Source organism: Salvelinus alpinus, chromosome 39 (assembly GCF_045679555.1).
Source record: "Salvelinus alpinus chromosome 39, SLU_Salpinus.1, whole genome shotgun sequence".
NCBI lineage: Eukaryota > Metazoa > Chordata > Actinopteri > Salmoniformes > Salmonidae > Salvelinus > Salvelinus alpinus.
Window position 1 is genome coordinate 9,195,420 of NC_092124.1, and position 18,679 is coordinate 9,214,098.

General features: G+C 42.9%; 1 protein-coding gene across 1 annotated transcript; it reads left to right on the forward strand.

The window, feature by feature from the left end:
* On the forward strand, positions 1–18,605 carry LOC139566772 (uncharacterized). The gene is made up of 6 exons (XM_071388070.1): positions 1–490; positions 2,098–2,228; positions 2,429–2,584; positions 12,900–13,049; positions 16,283–16,394; positions 16,573–18,605. The coding sequence occupies exons 1-6, from the start codon at positions 238–240 to the stop codon at positions 17,526–17,528; spliced, it is 1,758 nt and encodes a 585-aa protein (XP_071244171.1). The 5' UTR covers positions 1–237; the 3' UTR covers positions 17,529–18,605.
* The last annotated feature ends 74 nt before the right edge of the window (positions 18,606–18,679 follow it).

Here is an 18,679-nt window from a genome sequence, read left to right on the forward strand (position 1 = left end):
GCTTTAAGTCTGACGGATATTCACACGAAGAAGAAGTAAACTGAAGTGAACAGTGACTGAACAATTTACACGTTGGCGTTTTTATTGTTATTTCGACGTTTATTAACACCCTGGAACTCAACATATATCTAATTTAACTGCGCAGCATCACACACGTACAAGGTGGTGTTTAATTCGAGTTGGAGACAGGACTTGGTTGATAAATGTTATCTAGGTAACGCTAGCTAGCTGCTAACAATGGCTAACTGTATGGTTTTTCACACTCAAATAGCCTCCATCATGGAGGTGCTAGCGAATACAGCCGTGGCTGAGATCTGTAAACTCGTAGACGACGACTATGCAGTGTTTCGTTTGGAAATGACTCAAAGCCAGAAAGAAAACAGGACATTGCGGAGGAAACTACAACTACTGGAACTGAAGGTGGCACGGGAGTGCGCAGAAGGGACCAATAGTGTCAAAATCCTCGACCGATACAGAGGAATGCCAAGAGGTACAATTTGCAATTGTCGCCCTGTTCACCTCTGCCTATGTGTTACCTAGAATTAGGCTCAGGGATAGATTTAGAAATATTTTTTTATTATTGTTATAGACACCCCCCCTTCGGCACACCATATTTTTTTTGTAAACAAATCCGTGCACCAATATGCAATTCGGCACGTGTTAAAACGTTTTATGTGGAAGGAAAAGCGTCATTATAATAAAGCCATAATAACATTTGTGATGTGGCATAGGCTACAGCTTTTAGGATTTCCACACATTTGTAAGTAGGGTCCTTTTTTTGCCTTTTTAAAAACTACTTTCACGCAATTCTACTTCATTTACATGACAAAATACATTAGCTAAATCGTTTTTAATATCACATAAATGACCGAAATGAGTGGCTACACTGACAGAGATAAATCTGGTCTTGAATTCGAACCAAAAAATTGCCCAGGCTCACCTAATGATGAAGATGAAGCCATAGTCTACTACTCACAGTGATGGCCTGATAGGCAATTGCCAAGAGGAGCACATCTCAAGATGATCTACTTAGAAAAACAGTGCTGCTGTTCGCAAAAAATTGGGAGTTGTTGAGAAGAAAAAGTTTATATTGGTTCTACAGACAGATTAGTCTTCTCTTTTCAGTGGTAGGTGTTTGCTTAACATGTTTTTTTTCCCCCCGCGATTGTATTTTGAAATTAGCAGAAGGCCAAAGGACAGCCACAACCAACCATAGAAATATAATCATAGATGGCAGTAACCATGTCATGAGTGGTTTAAATCCACTTGTTGAATCTATGCCAAGGTGCATTGAAGCCATTCTGGCAGCTCGTGATGGCCCAACACCCTTTTTAAGACACTTTATGTTGGTGTTTCCTTTGTTTTGGCAGTTTACCTGTATGTGCTTGTGATCAAATTTAATCCAGTTATTTTTTTGAAACTATTGAGCCTCTGTGGCTAAATTATGCTCTCTGTTGTATTTTGAACATTGAGAGCGGGCTCCTGTGGTTGGATAAAAAATAAATACATTTGCTTCTTGGGCCCAGTCCCTGACTCACACAATTGGCCAGTCACATTTATTTATTATGCAGTTTATTTTATTAATCAGTTACCCAATCAAGGCACCCACGTGCCCCCCCACCCCCACCCCATCTGATGATTAGCAGAGCGGCAGCAGGCTGTCTACACTCATTGAGAGCGGGCTCCTGAATCCTCCTGTAGTTGAAAAAAACATTTTTGCTGCCTGTTGGTCCGCCACGGGTCTGGGCCTAGGGGCTTCATCCTCAGTAAGCCCCTGCATTAATCCGGCCCTGACTGGGGTTGGTCAGGTTTTGGATCATATGCAGTAATGCCCCTGATTACATAGCTAGCTATCTTGCACAAAGGTTTTATCATATTCTAACCAGATTCTTGATTTACTGAATTTCCTATTATTTACTATGAAAAGAATGATGCAAGGAACATAATCAATCAATCTATAAATCGGATATAAAGAAGTTATGCAAAGTCATCCTGGCCAATTATAGACAGTGTCAAAACTGTCAATATTGTACAATATAGCGTTCAGCATTGACAGTAGCTAACCTAACCACCTATTTCCCCCAATCACTCTCTTAGGTGAAGGACATCTCACTGGAGGCCACAGGAGCTTTGTGAAATCAGCGCGACACAATACATGGAGAGATGACCAACCAATCACTGTTGATGAGGGGAGTGGAACCTCAACCCAGCACGTTACCGTGATAGAGGTTAGTGTCATAGTATTACATCAAAATTACAGTACATCAAATGTGTTTAGTTTATTTCAGAAAGGCTCCCCTCGGCTATTCACTTGCTTACATGTACATCCTTATTTATCTGCCGTAGGGGAGTTTGTGAGACTTCACTATGACATTGTTATCCAATTTCAGTCATGTCTCGGTAATAACCTCCGCTCTTCATGTGTCAGACTGCAGATGCAGAGGCTGCAGGTCCTGGAGTCAAGCAGGATAGCACTGAAGTAGAGGACCCACAACACAGTAGAGACATCCAGACTGGAGTGACTGGAGCACTCCCTGTAGCCATGGAGGTCCCCACCACCGTCGCCCGACGCAGCATCACGGAGGTCAGTGGAACGCCGAACGCCATCCTCAAGTCAGAGACAGACACAGAGACTTTAACTGTAACACACAGGCTCTTACACACAGCAACTGACCACAGATCAGACCCAGACAGACTGGGGCTTGGGACACTGGGCAGTCCTGCTCCAGACTCAGAGTACTTACCTGTATTTCACCAGAGCCAGAGGATGGTTCATTCCTGTGGAAATGGGGATGGTGACACATTAGACACTGGTGTTGATGAAATGTCTTATTCTTACACTGCAGAGATGGACCTTGGCAAAATATCCTTGGGTTTAGAAACACAGACTGATCTGTCTAGAGGGGACTGGAACCGGTACAGTAGTAGTGTATACTCTGAAGGGTGCCTAGATAAGAAAGGGGAGGTTATAGTTGTAGATGAGGTGACTGTGAAAGTGGAGGGCGACGCTCCTCCAACATGGAATGCAGATAGTCACCTAGGAGACAGACACTCACAGGGCAGAGATTTCTTACATTACAGAGAAAGCTTAGAGACAAATACAAATATTGTCACCCACTCTCCGTTACACGAGTTCAGGAATCGGGACCCAGTGTCCACAACGATGGGACCTTCCGATTCACTCGGCCGCATCCGTTTCGATCAGGTATTGAACTCAAACGACCAAAGAGCCAACACTCGGGGAGGGGGAGCAACATCAGGCAATAGTAAAGAGAAACGGTTCCTCTGCATGTTCTGTAACAAAGGCTTCAGCAGCCCCCAGAAGGTGGAGATCCACCAGAGGGTCCACACAGGGGAGAAACCCTTCAGCTGTACCCAGTGTCACATGTGCTTTGCCCAGGCTGGTCACCTGAAGAGGCACCAGATGGTCCACACAGGGGAGAAACCCTACAGCTGCCCCCAGTGTGAGAAGAGGTTCTCCCGCCAGGAACAGCTGAAGATGCACCTGAAGGTCCACATGGGATAGAGGCTGTTTGCCTGTACATACTGTGGGAAGAGGTTCTCAGAAAGGAGCTACCTCAGGATGCACCAGCAGAAAAACCATTCCACTCTTTAACATGGAAAGTAACCATTCCACTCAATAGCTTCTGACGTTTAGATCAAACCCTGCATTAAAGACAAAGATGCATTTTCATTGTTGTCATCAGAAAACATCCACAGTGTTGAGTATTCCTGGGTAGAATATTGCATCCAGACATTGTGTGAAATATAAGCCTAAAAAGTCTGTTACATATTGTGTTTGTACTGTGTAGGATATATGATGTTCACAAATACCTGTTTCATTACTTACGTTCAACTACTCTATTTTTTCCCCCAACATATTTTTAATGAGAAAATGTATGCAGTTTATCAAGTTCATGCAGATTTTTAGTTGAGACTAGTGACGGGTGCATTTTCATGTTTCAGCATGACAATGCCCCTGTGCACAAAGCGAGGGTCATACAGAAATGGCTTGTCAAGATCAGTGTGGAAGAATTTGACTGGCCTGCAGAGCCCTGACCTCAACCCCATCGAACACCTTTGGGATGAATTTAAACGCCGGCTGCGAGCCAGGCCTAATCGCCCAACATCAGTGCCCGACCTCACTAATGATCTTGTGGCTGAATGGAAGCAAGTCTCTGCAGAAATGTTCCATCATCTAGTGGACATCCTTCCCAGAAGAGTGGAGGCTGTTTTAGCAGCAAAGGGGGGACCAACTCCATATTAATGCCCATGATTTTGGAATGAGATGTTCGACGAGCAGGTGCCACATATTTTTGGTTGTGTAGTTTATTTAAGTAGAGCAAATTGATATATACAATCCCGAAGTCAGCTAACTGTCAACAGTAGAACAAAGCTTAAAACGATGTTTGAGTGAAAATTAATGGTGAATTTGCTTCCCGGACCATCATTTGATTAACAGATGTAGGCCTCCTGTAGAACGATAAACGTTCCTCCAGTGTGGATGCTGACCCACGTTTTACAGTTGGGCTATTGTCAAATTAGTTATGGTCTTTGGTGTTGATAATATTTCGTAAATCTGTCGATGTTTATGCATTTGAACCTACCCTAAGACGATTTAGTTGAGCCGAGACGCTTTTCTCTGATGTGTAAATTATCATACTATTCGTTTTACTTCTTGAAAACATTGAAATAAATGCAACTCATGAGGCTTGGAGCGGGAGCGCTCTGCTTAGACCACTGCGCTACGGCAGGTCACAATGCTCTAGAAAACACTAAGAATGTTATGGAACCTCCATAGGATTGAATGGAATTCTACTGTATTTCAATAAAGGACAAAATTACATGTATTTAAGTATTTTTGTTGTTGTAGTGGGGACAGTAACATAAGGGATCTCAAAGTATACTTTAAGGAAAATGTTTTTACATATTTTTTTATGTTTGTTTAGTGCACATAATATAATAACACATTTCGCATTAATGTGTCTGTAATTAAATACATGTGGAAAAAATTTATGTGGACATTAATAAATGCATTTATATAGCTTCCAAAATATTTTTTACAATGGTGGGGGAGTTCCAAGATGGAGGCACAGTGGCTTTAACACAGTGCCCCCAAACAGTCGTCTAGTGTATGTATAAATCGTTGACCGCACTGAGGTAAGGGGTAGATGTATTCTGCCTATTTCTTGCTTTCAACATATCATTTAAAAAATCCTTAACGAAAAATACATCTACCCCGTACTTATCCTTTTATTATAATCCACATAAGAATTCATGCTAAATATTTATTCGGATATTCAAATCCTCCGGCTGCAGGATAAATTTCCTCGTGCGACGAAAGATTAAGATCCTATTTTTTAAATTATTATTATAATATATTTTTTGTACTTTTTACCCCTTTTTTCTCCCCAATTTCGTGGTATCTACAATCTTGTCCCGTACGGACTCGGAGAGGCAAAGGTCGAGAGCCGTGCGTCCTCCAAAACACGACCCTGCCAAGCCGCACTGCTTCTTGACGCACTGCTTCTTGACACACTGCTCGCTTAACCAGGAATCCAGGCACACCCATGTGTCGGAGGAATCACCATACTGTGTCAGCGTGCACGCTGACACGCCACAGGAGTCGCTAAAACGCGATGGGACAAGGACTTCCCAGCCAAACCCTCCACTAACCCGGACGATGCTGGGCCAATTGTGCGTCACCTCATGGGTCTCCCGGTCGCGGCCGGCTGCAACACTGCCCGGGATCGAACCGGATCTGTAGTGAACTCTCAAACACTGCAGGGCCTTAGACCGCTGCGCCACTCGGGAGGCCCCAAGATTCAACATCTGTAGTGTCACAGTCAGTGTCAACGAAGGGCATGTGGTGCTCCCAGTTCAGGAGACCACCATGTTCAACAGGTAAAATGGTATTGGAGCTGTCCATGGCAGGTTGGGGAGAAAGATTTTTTTTAAATAAAGGGGCGGGGAAAAAAGGTCAAATGAATTCAAGGAATCGATCAGTGGTCTACAGCCGGAGCACTCTACTTAGACCGCTGTGCTACAGCAGGTCACGATGCTCTAACAAGCACTAAGAATGCTATGAATACTGATGAGACATAGGCATTTGTTTTCAATCTTCCCCAAACCACTGTAAAATTGTGTTTGAGCTGTCCATGGTGGGTTTTGAAGAAATATACAGTACCGGTCAAAAGTTTTAAACACACCTACTCATTCAAGGGTTTTTATTTTATTTTTAAAACTATTTTCTACATTGTAGAATAATAGTGAAGAGATCAAAACTATGAAATAACATGTGGAATCATGTAGTAACCAAAAGAGAGACAATTCTTCAAATTAGCCACCCTTTGTCTTGATGACAGCTTTGCACACTCTTGGCATTCTCTCAGTGGGCTACAGTTGCTTGCAGTAGGCCTACTAGGGGTAGAGGGTGAATGACCAGCTAGTCGTACTTCAGGTATGCGATGTTGCCTCTCTTTTGCTGTTCAATGAGTCGTAGCAGCTGATTCTTTCTTTTGAGGCGTACCTTTTCAGAGAAGTCTTCATTGATGAAGAACTGAGATAAGAACTGAGCTCTTTGGCCTTGCACACCAGTGGTGGGTTTGGCGTTGAAATGAGAATGCATAAGCAGATGAGAACCCCATGCCTACTGTCAAATATGGTGGTGGATCTTTGATGTTATGGGGTTGTTTTGCTTCCATTGGTCCTGGGGCCCTTGTTAAGGTCAACGGCATCGGCACCCAGAACCAGGACTTTTTAGCCAAAAACCTGGTTGCCTCTGCCAGGAGGGTGATAGTTCAAATGGATCTTCCAGAAAGACAATAACCCAAAGCACACATCAACATCCACAAAGATTGACCACAGAATCTGTCTCCGAACTCAAATCCCATCGAATACCTGTGGTTTGAATTGAAGTTGGCAGTCCATAAGCACAAACGAAGGATATCAAGGATCTGGAAAGATTCTGTACGGAGGAATGGTCTAAGATTGTTCCCAATGTGTTCTCCAATCTCATAAAAAGTTTTAGAAAAAGTCTCAGTACCATTATCCTCGCAATGTGAGGTATTGATAACAGGGATGTCAATCATTTTGACCCCTATATATATTTGTTTGCATACAATATAGCTCAGTAAATTAATTATGTACTGTATTTTATACAGTCATTTTTGCTAATTTTTTATCAAGGGTGTCAATAATTTCGTACACCACTGTGTCTTCCCTCAGATGCATTATGATGCAACAAGCGCAAAACATTTGAACAGAAATGACAATTATGACAATACCCGTTTCCATTTGCGTGACAAATAATTGTTACCCCAAATTCCATAGTTAGCCCTACGCACAACCATTGGTCGATGCTTGCAACGTCTGAGCAGGGGAACTGCTCATGATGTGGTTAGCTGATACATCAAATGCCTATCCAGGTATTGTAAGGTCAGCAACCTATGAGCAGAGAAACGCACCCATTGAGATACATAGATTGCCGTCATAACTTGTCCATAGACTGGTTTCCTTGCCCTGTAAGCAATGTTTAATTTTGGAATTTGGGTGAACTATCCCTTTAAACATAACCTATGACCTGACCCATCACTTTATGTATTACTGCCCTATAGTGGCATGAAGGGACATAAAAAAACACAACTATACAACACATAAATGGCTGTTAGCCTCCCACACACAGGTTACTTTCTGTCCCCAGAACTAAAACTGAAACTTAATTATATAAAAATGAAGAAAAAAAAATCATAAAACTTAAACCAAATAAAAACCAGTAAATCAGATCTGAAAAACAATTTCAAATAAAAATCGTAAAATGAATAGAAATAAAAAGTATTATAAGGCTTTATAAAAACCCAAACTATAACATTGGCAGGAAGACAATTAATTTATTTAATGGGATTCATTTAAGATGCTCTTTCAAGTGGTAGGGTTTCAGACGTTTTCGGAAGATGAGCAGGGACTGGTACCACCATTGGCGTGTCAGGTCAGGGAAGAGCTTTGACTGGGCTGAGCGGGATCTGATCCCCCGTACTGGTGTGACGGCCAAGAGACCAGAGGCAGAACGGAGTCCTCAGGTGGGGTGTAGGGTTTGAGCACAGCCTGAAGGTAGGGAGGGGCACATCCCCTTGCTGCTATGTAGGCAATCACCATGGTCATGTAGTGGATGGGAGCTTCGACCGGAAGCCAGTGGAGTGTGCGGAGGAGCGGGGTGACATGGGGGTCGTTCCACCTCAAAAAGCACAAGATAGAGGATTTCGACACCCACCATCTCAGATTGTTCTGAAATCGTTTCTGTTGATAATATTTCTGACAGATAATATTAGCGTTCCTGCAACATTATTTTGTTGAAATACAGTTACATCTCTGAGAAATTAAACTATAATTGATTGCACCCAAATTGGCCATTTTAATTTATAAGATTCATATAATATGTAATACATTTTTTAAATTTTATTTCACCATTATTTAACCAGGTAGGGAAGTAGAGAACAAGTTCTCATTTACAATTGCAACCTGGCCAAGATAAAGCAAAGCAGTTCGACACATACAACAACACAGAGTTTCACATGGAGTAAAACAAACATACAGTCAATAATGCAGTAGAAAAATAAGTCTATATACAATTTGAGCAAATGAGGTGAGATAAGGGAGGTAAAGGCAAAAAAAGGCCATGGTGGCGAAGTAAATACAATATAGCAAGTAAAACACTGGAATGGTAGATTTGCAGTGGAAGAATGTGCAAAGTAGAAATAGAAATAATGGGGTGCAAAGGAGCAAAATAAATAAATACAGTAGGGGAAGAGGTAGTTGTTTGGGCTAAATTATAGATGGGTTATGTACAGGTGCAGTAATCTGTGAGCTGCTCTGACAGCTGGTGCTTAAAGCTAGTGAGGGAGATGTGTTTCCAGTTTCAGAGATTTTTGTAGTTCGTTCCAGTCATTGGCAGCAGAGAACCGGAAGGAGAGGCGGCCAAAGGAGGAATTGGTTTTGGGGGTGACCAGAGAGAGATACCTGCTGGAGCGCGTGCTACAGGTGGGTGCTGCTATGGTGACCAGAGAGCTGAGATAAGGGGGGACTTTACCTAGCAGGGTCTTGTAGATGACCTGGAGCCAGTGGGTTTGGCGACGAGTATGAAGCGAGGGCCAGCCAACGAGAGCGTACAGGTCGCAGTGGTGGGTAGTATATGGGGCTTTGGTGACAAAACAGATGGCACTGTGATAGACTGCATCCAATTTATCGAGTAGGGTATTGGAGGCTTTTTTGTAAATGACGTCGCCAAAGTCGAGGATCGGTAGGATGGTCAGTTTTACGAGGGTATGTTTGGCAGCATGAGTGAAGTATGCTTTGTTGCGAAATAGGAAGCCAATTCTAGATTTAACTTTGGATTGGAGATGTTTGATGTGAGTCTGGAAGGAGAGTTTACAGTCTAACCAGACACCTAGGTATTTGTAGTTGTCCACATATTCTAAGTCAGAACCGTCCAGAGTAGTGATGCTGGACGGGCGGGCAGGTGCAGGCAGCGATCGGTTGAATAGCATGCATTTAGTTTTACTTGTATTTAAGAGCAGTTGGAGGCCACGGAAGGAGAGTTGTATGGCATTGAAGCTCGTCTGGAGGGTTGTTAACACAGTCTCCAAAGAAGGGCCAGAAGCATACAGAATGGTGTCGTCTGCGTAGAGGTGGGTCAGAGACTCACCAGCAGCAAGAGCGACATCATTGATGTATACAGAGAAGAGAGTCGGCCCAAGAATTGAACCCTGTGGCACCCCCATAGAGACTGCCAGAGGCCCGGACAACAGGCCCTCCGATTTGACACACTGAACTCTATCAGAGAAGTAGTTGGTGAACCAGGCGAGGCAATCATTTGAGAAACCAAGGCTATTGAGTCTGCCGATAAGGATGTGGTGATTGACAGAGTCGAAAGCCTTGGCCAGGTCAATGAATACGGCTGCACAGTCTTGTTTCTTATCGATGGCGGTTAAGATATCGTTTAGGACCATGAGCGTGGCTGAGGTGCACCCATGACCAGCTCTGAAACCAGATTGCATAGCGGAGAAGGTGCGGTGGGATTCGAAGTGGTCGGTAATCTGTTTGTTGACTTGGCTTTCGAAGACCTTAGAAAAGCAGGGTAGGATAGATATAGGTCTGTAGCAGTTTGGGTCAAGAGTGCCCCCCCTTTGAAGAGGGGGATGACCGCAGCTGCTTTCCAATCTTTGGGAATCTCAGACGACACAAAAGAGAGGTTGAACAGGCTAGTAATAGTGGTTGCAACAATTTCGGCAGATAGTTTTAGAAAGAAAGGGTCCAGATTGTCTAGCCTGGCTGATTTGTAGGGGTCCAGATTTTGCAGCTCTTTCAGAACATCAGCTGACTGGATTTGGGAAAAGGAGAAATGGGGAAGACTTGGGCGAGTTGCTGTGGGGGGTGCAGTGCTGTTGACCGGGTTAGGGGTAGCCAGGAGGAAAGCATGGCCAGCCGTAGAAAAATGCTTATTGAAATTCTCAATTATAGTGGATTTATCGGTGGTGACAGAGTTTCCTATCCTCAGTTCAGTGGGCAGCTGGGAGGAGGTGTTCTTATTCTCCATGGACTTTACAGTGTCCCAGAACTTTTTTGAATTTGTGTTGCAGGAAGCAAATTTCTGCTTGAAAAAGCTAGCCTTGGCTTTTCTAACTGCCTGTGTATATTGGTTTCTAACTTCCCTGAAAAGTTGCATATCACGGGGGCTGTTCAATGCTAATGCAGAACGCCATAGGATGTTTTTGTGTTGGTTAAGGGCAGTCAGGTCTGGAGAGAACCAAGGGCTATATCTGTTCCTGGTTCTAAATTTCTTGAATGGGGCATGCTTATTTAAGATGGTGAGGAAGGCATTTAAAAAAAAATAACCAGGCATCCTTTACTGACGGGATGAGGTCAATATCCTTCCAGGATACCCGGGCCAGGTCGATTAGAAAGGCCTGCTAGCTGAAGTGTTTCAGGGAGCGTTTGACAGTGATGAGTGGAGGTCGTTTGACCGCTGACCCATTACGGATGCAGGCAATGAGGCAGTGATCGCTGAGATCTTGGTTGAAAACAGTAGAGGTGTATTTAGAGGGCAAGTTGATTAGGATGATATCTATGAGGGTGCCCGTTTTTACGGCTTTGGGGTGGTACCTGGTAGGTTCATTGATAATTTGTGTGAGATTGAGGGCATCAAGCTTAGATTGTAGGATGGCTGGGGTGTTAAGCATGTCCCAGTTTAGGTCACCTAGCAGCACGAGCTCTGAAGATAGATGGGGGGCAATCAGTTCACATATGGTGTCCAGAGCACAGCTGGGGGCAGAGGGTGGTCTATAGCAGGCGGCAACAGTGAGAGACTTGTTTTTAGAGATGGATTTTTAAAAGTAGAAGTTCAAATTGTTTGGGTACAGACCTATAAAATATAGAAATATAGTACCTAACATCTGATTTAGACCAAACTTTTTTCTAATAATGTGTTAGACATGAGGAATCCATAGAAATTGTCAAAAACCACCCACGGACCCCCCACACCACACACCAATCCCACCCCAACAACGAGTATATAGTATCAATTCTCTGTCTGACAAGTAGCATGGTTGGAGCTGCGGCTCGGAGTATTGTTTCATTGTCCTATGTAATCTCAGTGAATTTTGGGGGGGGGGTTCTTTTTTTTATCACCTAAAAGCAGAAACAGCACTATCTAGTGGTCAGAACCTAGTAATATCAGGATGTAGAATGGGACATAAACAACAAAAATTACTAATTTCCCTGAACAGGGAAAAAAAACCATCATCAATTTCAACATTAATACATTACATATGATGAAGAAACAATACTCCAAGCCGCAGCTCCATACTACATGTCAGATAGAGAACTGATACTATATACTCATTGTTGGGGTGGGATTTGCATGGGGTATGGGTGGCTTTTGGCCAGTACATTTCTTCATGTCTAACTCATTGTTAGAAAAAAGTTTGTCCCAAATTGAATGATAGGTACTGTATTTATTGAATTTTATATGAATCCTATAAATGAAAATGGCCAATTTGGGTGCAATCAATTAGCTTAATTTCTCGGGATGAAATGATATTTCAACAAAATAATGTTGCAGGAATGCTAATCTTGTTTCTAACTGCAGAAACTATTTCAGAACAATCTGAGATAGTGGGTGTCATGGCTTGCAGAAATGACATGGAACAACCCATGGGAGAACTTGGGAAGGTTGAACACCAGGGGGGCTGCGGCATTCTGGATAAATCGCAGGGGTTTGATGGCACAAGCAGGGAGCCCAGCCAACAGAGAGTTGCAGTAGTCTAGACGGGAGATGACAAGAGCCTGGATTAGGAACTGCACTGCTTCCTGTGTGAGGAAGGGTCGTACTCTACTGTTGTAGAGCATGAACCTGCAGGAGAGAGTCACTGATTTGATGTTTGCAGAGAATGACAGGGTGTTGTCCAGGGTCACGCCAAGGTTCTTTGCACTGTGGAGTTGTCAACTGTGATGGAGAGGTCTTGGAGTGGGCAGGCCTTCCCCGGGAGGAAGAGCAGCTTCGTCTTGTTGAGCTTGAGGTCGTGGACCGACATCCCAGCAGAGATGTCTGCCGGGCACACAGAGATGCATGTGTGTGTGTGGTTTTCATATGGTGTATTGTATTACACACACTAACAAACACCTAATGTTCAAGTCAAAATAGTTTAGTAGGGTTTGTCTGATGATGACTTTTGACTTATCATAGCTGACTTATTTACCAACAACATATCTATGTCCACCATGATGGGTTTAACAACAATTAAGTCATTCTGTAACTACTGTATAGGACTCAAACGTAGTGGGGATGGGTAAACACTCCATGTTGAAAGTGTGTTTATCTGTGTGTGTGTGTGTGTCTCTTCCAGGAGGAGGGTCCAGAGGTGCTGCTGGTGAAGGAGGAGGGTCTGGAGAACCCTGAGGGGACCATGGTCATGGAGGACAACCAGACTACACCTCCTCCTGAACCCACAGAGGACCCAGCTGAGCAGCACAGGAACACACACAGTCTCACTGAGGTGAGCCCACTGTGAACTACTGGCTAAATGGTATTAGGTCGGGCCGTATTCCACTAAGCCTCTCGGTGTAGAAAATTGGTCGTAAGTGCTGAGAATAGAGAGATTTCACTCCTACTCTAATGGGTCAAAATAAAAGCTATGCATGAAGCCTCTTTAGTCATAAGAGTCACACCTAGTTGACAGATATTTAGGAGACCTCTTGAGCTGTCCTAACCAGTTAAGAGTTACCAGCAGGTGTCTTGGTAATAGAACAATGCAGCGAGTCAGTGGTTCCTGAGCCACACGAAATTGCTTTGGAGTTGTTCATTCTTAAAAGTCTAAGCTGTTGGAGGGGGGTTGTAAGCTGACACATGGAATTGTTTTAAGAAGGTTATACCATGGATCATTTCACTATGTTTGCAGTTTTTAATATGATAACTGATTATCAATGGGCCCCACGCCGGTCGGTAATTCGACCATGCTTACTACAAGTTTAGATAGCTGGCCTCTAGACTAATTTATCAATCTAAAAATGTTTAGCTGACATGGGTTAATTGAGTGACGACTCAGGCACAACTACATTTCGAAATTACACCTTGTGTATTCTATTATTCTAACTCTCAACAGCATGTTGAGACCCCGACTGAGTCCCTTCATTTAAAAAAAAAAGTTTTTTTATTTTATTTTCCGCTGGCCTAGAAAAGGAGGGCGGGTCATCAGTTGCCCATCACTACTCTACGGGGTGATTAACCTCAGACCTTATTTTCTGCGTTTATCATAAAACCCAATCTTTCTCCATTAATTTCACCCGTAACAATGGCTGAACGAACCAGAGGTAACTCATTTCTGGGGTTTTTAGGACTACAAACTGGTGAGCTCGATAGAGTTCAAAGCTGGCGATACCTCATCGCGATTGGTTATTTCACATCATTGGCAGCGTTTTCAATGAGCGTCATCACTATCTTTCCTTTGCGTAATCTCTAGTGGACAGACTGTGTAAACGTAAATGGTACCGTAGACCAGCTTTAATATTGCAGATAGATTGTGGGTTCTATCAATGTAATTGTCTGCATCATTTCCAATCCCCCATATATTTTTGTTTAATCTTTTTTTTAAATATTTTCCTTTTTTATTTGACCCTAACCCGCCCACCCCTCCCCTAATTGGAGTAAACTAATGGACAACAACACTTAGGCCCAATATGTTTGCATGCATAGCCTAACCTTTTTTACAAATTCTGATGGTTGTTGAAAGTGGAATTTCTACAATATTACCATTACATCAACACACTCGTCACTCCCATTTTAACAACTCAACTCTAAATCGCTTTGGCACAGTAGCCTTAGGCATCAAGTCACCTGCTGCTGATAATGTTGCATACAACGTTGCATATAATGTTTGAAAGGTTTATCATTTTCATTGAACACAATCAAAGTTAACATAAAGCCCTAAATGCCTTCAATTGCCCAATTTAGGCTTTTTTTTTAACAACATTTTGCGAATTGAAATAACATGTACAGTATGTAATTAAATAATCAAAAGAAAAACGTGTTTATTTATCAGGGTTTGGGTCAATTCCAGTCCTCTTCAATGCTTTTCAATGAGAAAAATGGGGAATTGTAATTTGGTTTACTTTCTGAATTGACTGAAATTGAATTGACCCTGTTATTCATTAGCCTTGTGGTTATTAGTATTTGGGAATTTCATGTGAAATAGGCCTCATGTGATAACCATGTCAAAAGTGCAAGAGATAGGCCTACTGTTCCATGTAGGTCTAGATTATTTATGGATTGATCATATATTGAAGCGGAAAAGGGGCAACACTCGCTCACCATTAAAAATTAATTGTTTTATTTAAGCAATGTTAGAAGATTCAGGTTTCAGCCTTCATCAGAATAATCACACAAAGGGAAAGGACAAGATCATATAAGGCAGGGATGTGCATCTCCAGTCCTCGGGGGCCTGATTTGTGTCATACTTTTGCCCCAGCTAACACACCAGACTCCAATAATCAACTAATCACGATCTTCAGTTTAGAATGCAATTAGTTTAATCAGCTGTGTTTGCTAGGGATGGGGAAAAAGTGTGACACCACTCCGCCCCCGAGGACTGGAGATGCCCGTCCCTGATATAAGGCATGTGGAAAACAATCAGGGAGAACTCTCTTCATCTGGTGGTGCTAATAAGAGAGGGTGTGGTAGATTATACATGTTAGTCCTTAGGGTGATCGTTATTGTGGTCAATGTCCCCACCTAGTGGTAAAATACAGAATAGGAAACAATAAAACACTTGAAGTCAGGGCAAGCATATTTCATCTGCAGTAAATATAATTGATGTAAAACCATTAGTATAATTTGTAGAACACATCAGATAAAATTTTATGTCACATGCGTTGAATACAACAGGTGTAGACCTTACTGTAAAATGCTTACTTACAAGCCCTTAACCAACAATGCAGTTTTAAGAAAAAGAGTTAAGAAAATATTTACTAAATAAACTAAAGTAAAAAGAATAACACAAAATACCAATAACGAGTCTATATATAGGGGGTACCGGTACTGAGTCAGTGTGCGGGGGCACAGGTTAGTCGAGGTTGTTGAATATGTCAGGTATTGGAAAATAAACAACAGGGTTAAGCAAAACTAGGGATAACAAAAAATCATTAAAAGTATAGGCAAAAAGGACTACCACAACTGGGTTAGACAATAGTTATTGAGCTTATGAGCTTTTTTCATTCATGAATAAAAAAAGTACAAATGGCTCCAATAGCCAAAGTATGAAGGGGGGGGGGTTCGGGTCAACAAAGGGAAGGGGCCCTTCACAGAAACATACTATAGTCCTTCTCTAGGTTAAGATGATATAGCAATATCAACACATTCTTCTACCAACTCGAAAGCAATTGCATAGGAACCACTGACTCGCTGCGTTGTCCTATTACCAAGACAGATGCTGGTAACTCTTAACTGGCTAGGACAGCTCATGAGGTCTTTTAAATATTTGTCGACTAAGTGGGACTCTTATGACTATAGAGGCTTCATGCATAGCTTCTATTTTGACCCATGAGTGTATGAGTAAAATGTCTCTATTCTCAGCACGTCAAGTAATCAAATCAACTTTGCATAGTATAAAATTAACTAACATGTTTGCATAGTACTCATAGCAATCCCTCATTGCCCAATCAGAAGATGCTCTATAGCAGGGTGCTCATATCAGATTTCTGGATCCAACATCCTCTCACTCTGTATCTCTTACAGTCAGTAGACATGGAGGATGGGAAGCCTGATCTGCTGCTGGTCAAAGAGGAGACGATAGAGGACGGACCAGAGAGCATTGATCTGCTGAGTGGACTAAAGATGGGGGAGCAAGGTAAGAGAAAAATACATATAGCCTACATATAGTAATAGATCTTCAATGGGAATAGTGATATATCTGGCTATCAACACAACGTATGTTTACATACAAAAACTACACATTGTAACGTATGAACTTGACCAGGTAATTGACCCCCCAAAATAAAAGTCTATTTTGTAACCTCTTCCTATAGGTGGTTGGCAGGAGGCTAACAGAGGAGACTGGGTGGCCATCTTGGATTCCCAGACCCAGACGGGTGCAGCCAAGGGCCCACGGGACAACATCACTGAGCAGGCCAGGACCAGACACGACATAGTGGAGGTCAGTGGATGGGACCGCGACCTCAACTCTGGGCTGGGGAACAACACTGTTAACCACAACCAGAAACAGACAGTGGAACACAAAACAACATCCGAACTTAGTCTCCATGACAGCAGACTGGCTGAGACCAGGGTGAGGCGTAGATTTGGTCTGCAGGGGCGAGGAGTTGTCTTTATGGGAACAGTCACAGACTCGGCTAGCGATGCTCCATCCTGCTCCTATAGTTGTGATTCAGAGAGACTGATGGCGCCTCAGGTTAACCCTCTAACAGGTGCTGCCTTCAGCCTGCCTTCTATAGGATCTATCAACTGGAACATGGACCCTGCGACAACACAGACACACCCTGGCCTTCATCCTCCTCACACTCTCCTAATGTTAAACCAGACCTCAGACAATGCCAGTGCCTCATCACTAAATGGCTACACAAGCCCATTGACAAATGACAGTAATAGTAACGCAATCAGCAGATCTAGTGGCAAAGAGAAGCGCTTCCCGTGTTCATTCTGTGGGAAAGCCTTCAGTTTCCGCAAACAGGTGGAGATCCACAAGAGGATGCACACAGGGGAGAAACCTTTCGGCTGCCAACTGTGCCGGGCCAGTTTTTCACAATCATCCAGCCTGAAGAGGCACCAGAGAGTCCACACAGGGGAGAAACCCTTTAGCTGTCCCCAGTGTGAGAAGAGGTTCTCCCACCAGCACCATCTGAAGGTACACCTGAAGATCCACACGGAGGAGAGGCCATTTGCCTGTACGCACTGCGGGAAGAGGTTCTCAGAGAGGAGCTACCTCAGGATACACCAGCAGCAAATGCACACAGCACATGTATAGAGTATAGTGACATGTGATGTAGTACTAGTTTGTTTGTAGTTAATTCTGTTGGTTTTGGATGTAGTAGGGAGCTGGATGAGATGAACTGAGGATAGAATGAGTATGATGAGACAGAGTAGATGAGATGAACTGAGGATAGAATGAGTATGATGAGACAGAGTAGATGATAGGCTGGTGGTTGGTGTCTGTAAAAAAAAAATCACTGAATAAGACTAACAACTTTTTTCCAGTTGTTTTATAATGAGAAAATGATTGGGCCTTAAGTTTCCTTTTTTTTTTTTTTTTTACCATTATTTTACCAGGTAAGTTGACTGAGAACACGTTCTCATTTGCAGCAACGACCTGGGGAATAGTTACAGGGGAGAGGAGGGGGATGAATGAGCCAATTGTAAACTGGGGATTATTAGGTGACCGTGATGGTTGAGGGCCAGATTGGGAATTTAGCCAGGACACCGGGGTTAACACCCCTACTCTTACGATAAGTGCCATGGGATCTTTAATGACCTCAGAGAGTCAGGACACCCATTTAACGTCCCATCCGAAAGACGGCACCCTACACAGAGCAGTGTCCCCAATCACTGCCCTGGGGCATTGGGATCTTTGTTTAGACCAGAGGAAAGAGTGCCTCCTACTGGCCCTCCAACACCACTTCCAGCAGCACCTGGTCTCCCATCCAGGGACTGACCAGGACCAACCCTGCTTAGCTTCAGAAGCAAGCCAGCAGTGGTATGCAGGGTGGTATGCTGCTGGCATACCTTGACATTTTGACATACTTTGACATACTTGACATACATTGACATACATACATTTGACATACATACATATTGACATACATTGACATACTTGACATGAAGTAGTGAAGCTGTGTGTAATGTTGAATCTTTTCCAAAGTATTCTAAAATGAATTTTAACAAAACGAGGGTACCAGATTTACAGAAAAGGTTGTGTTACCATAGTGAGAAAAGTTATTGTACTTGTCACTTATCGTTTTGTACAATAAAAGTACTGAACTTCACGTATGCGAGTGTATGACCATTTTGTTGAAATGAAATACAAATTTGACTCTGTGCTGACTGACTCGGTTATTTTTTTGTCATTGCAGTGACTGAGTTTTCCTTATCTCAGTCAAACCAAAACATTATACTTAATTC

Bases quoted from the DNA above. Each gene is read 5' to 3' on its own strand.
- LOC139566772 (XM_071388070.1), top strand. From the start codon at position 238: ATGGCTAACTGTATGGTTTTTCACACTCAAATAGCCTCCATCATGGAG. The intron at 2,229-2,428 runs GTTAGTGTCATA...TTCATGTGTCAG, and splicing joins AGCACGTTACCGTGATAGAG to ACTGCAGATGCAGAGGCTGC. The intron at 2,585-12,899 runs GTCAGTGGAACG...TGTCTCTTCCAG, and splicing joins CCCGACGCAGCATCACGGAG to GAGGAGGGTCCAGAGGTGCT.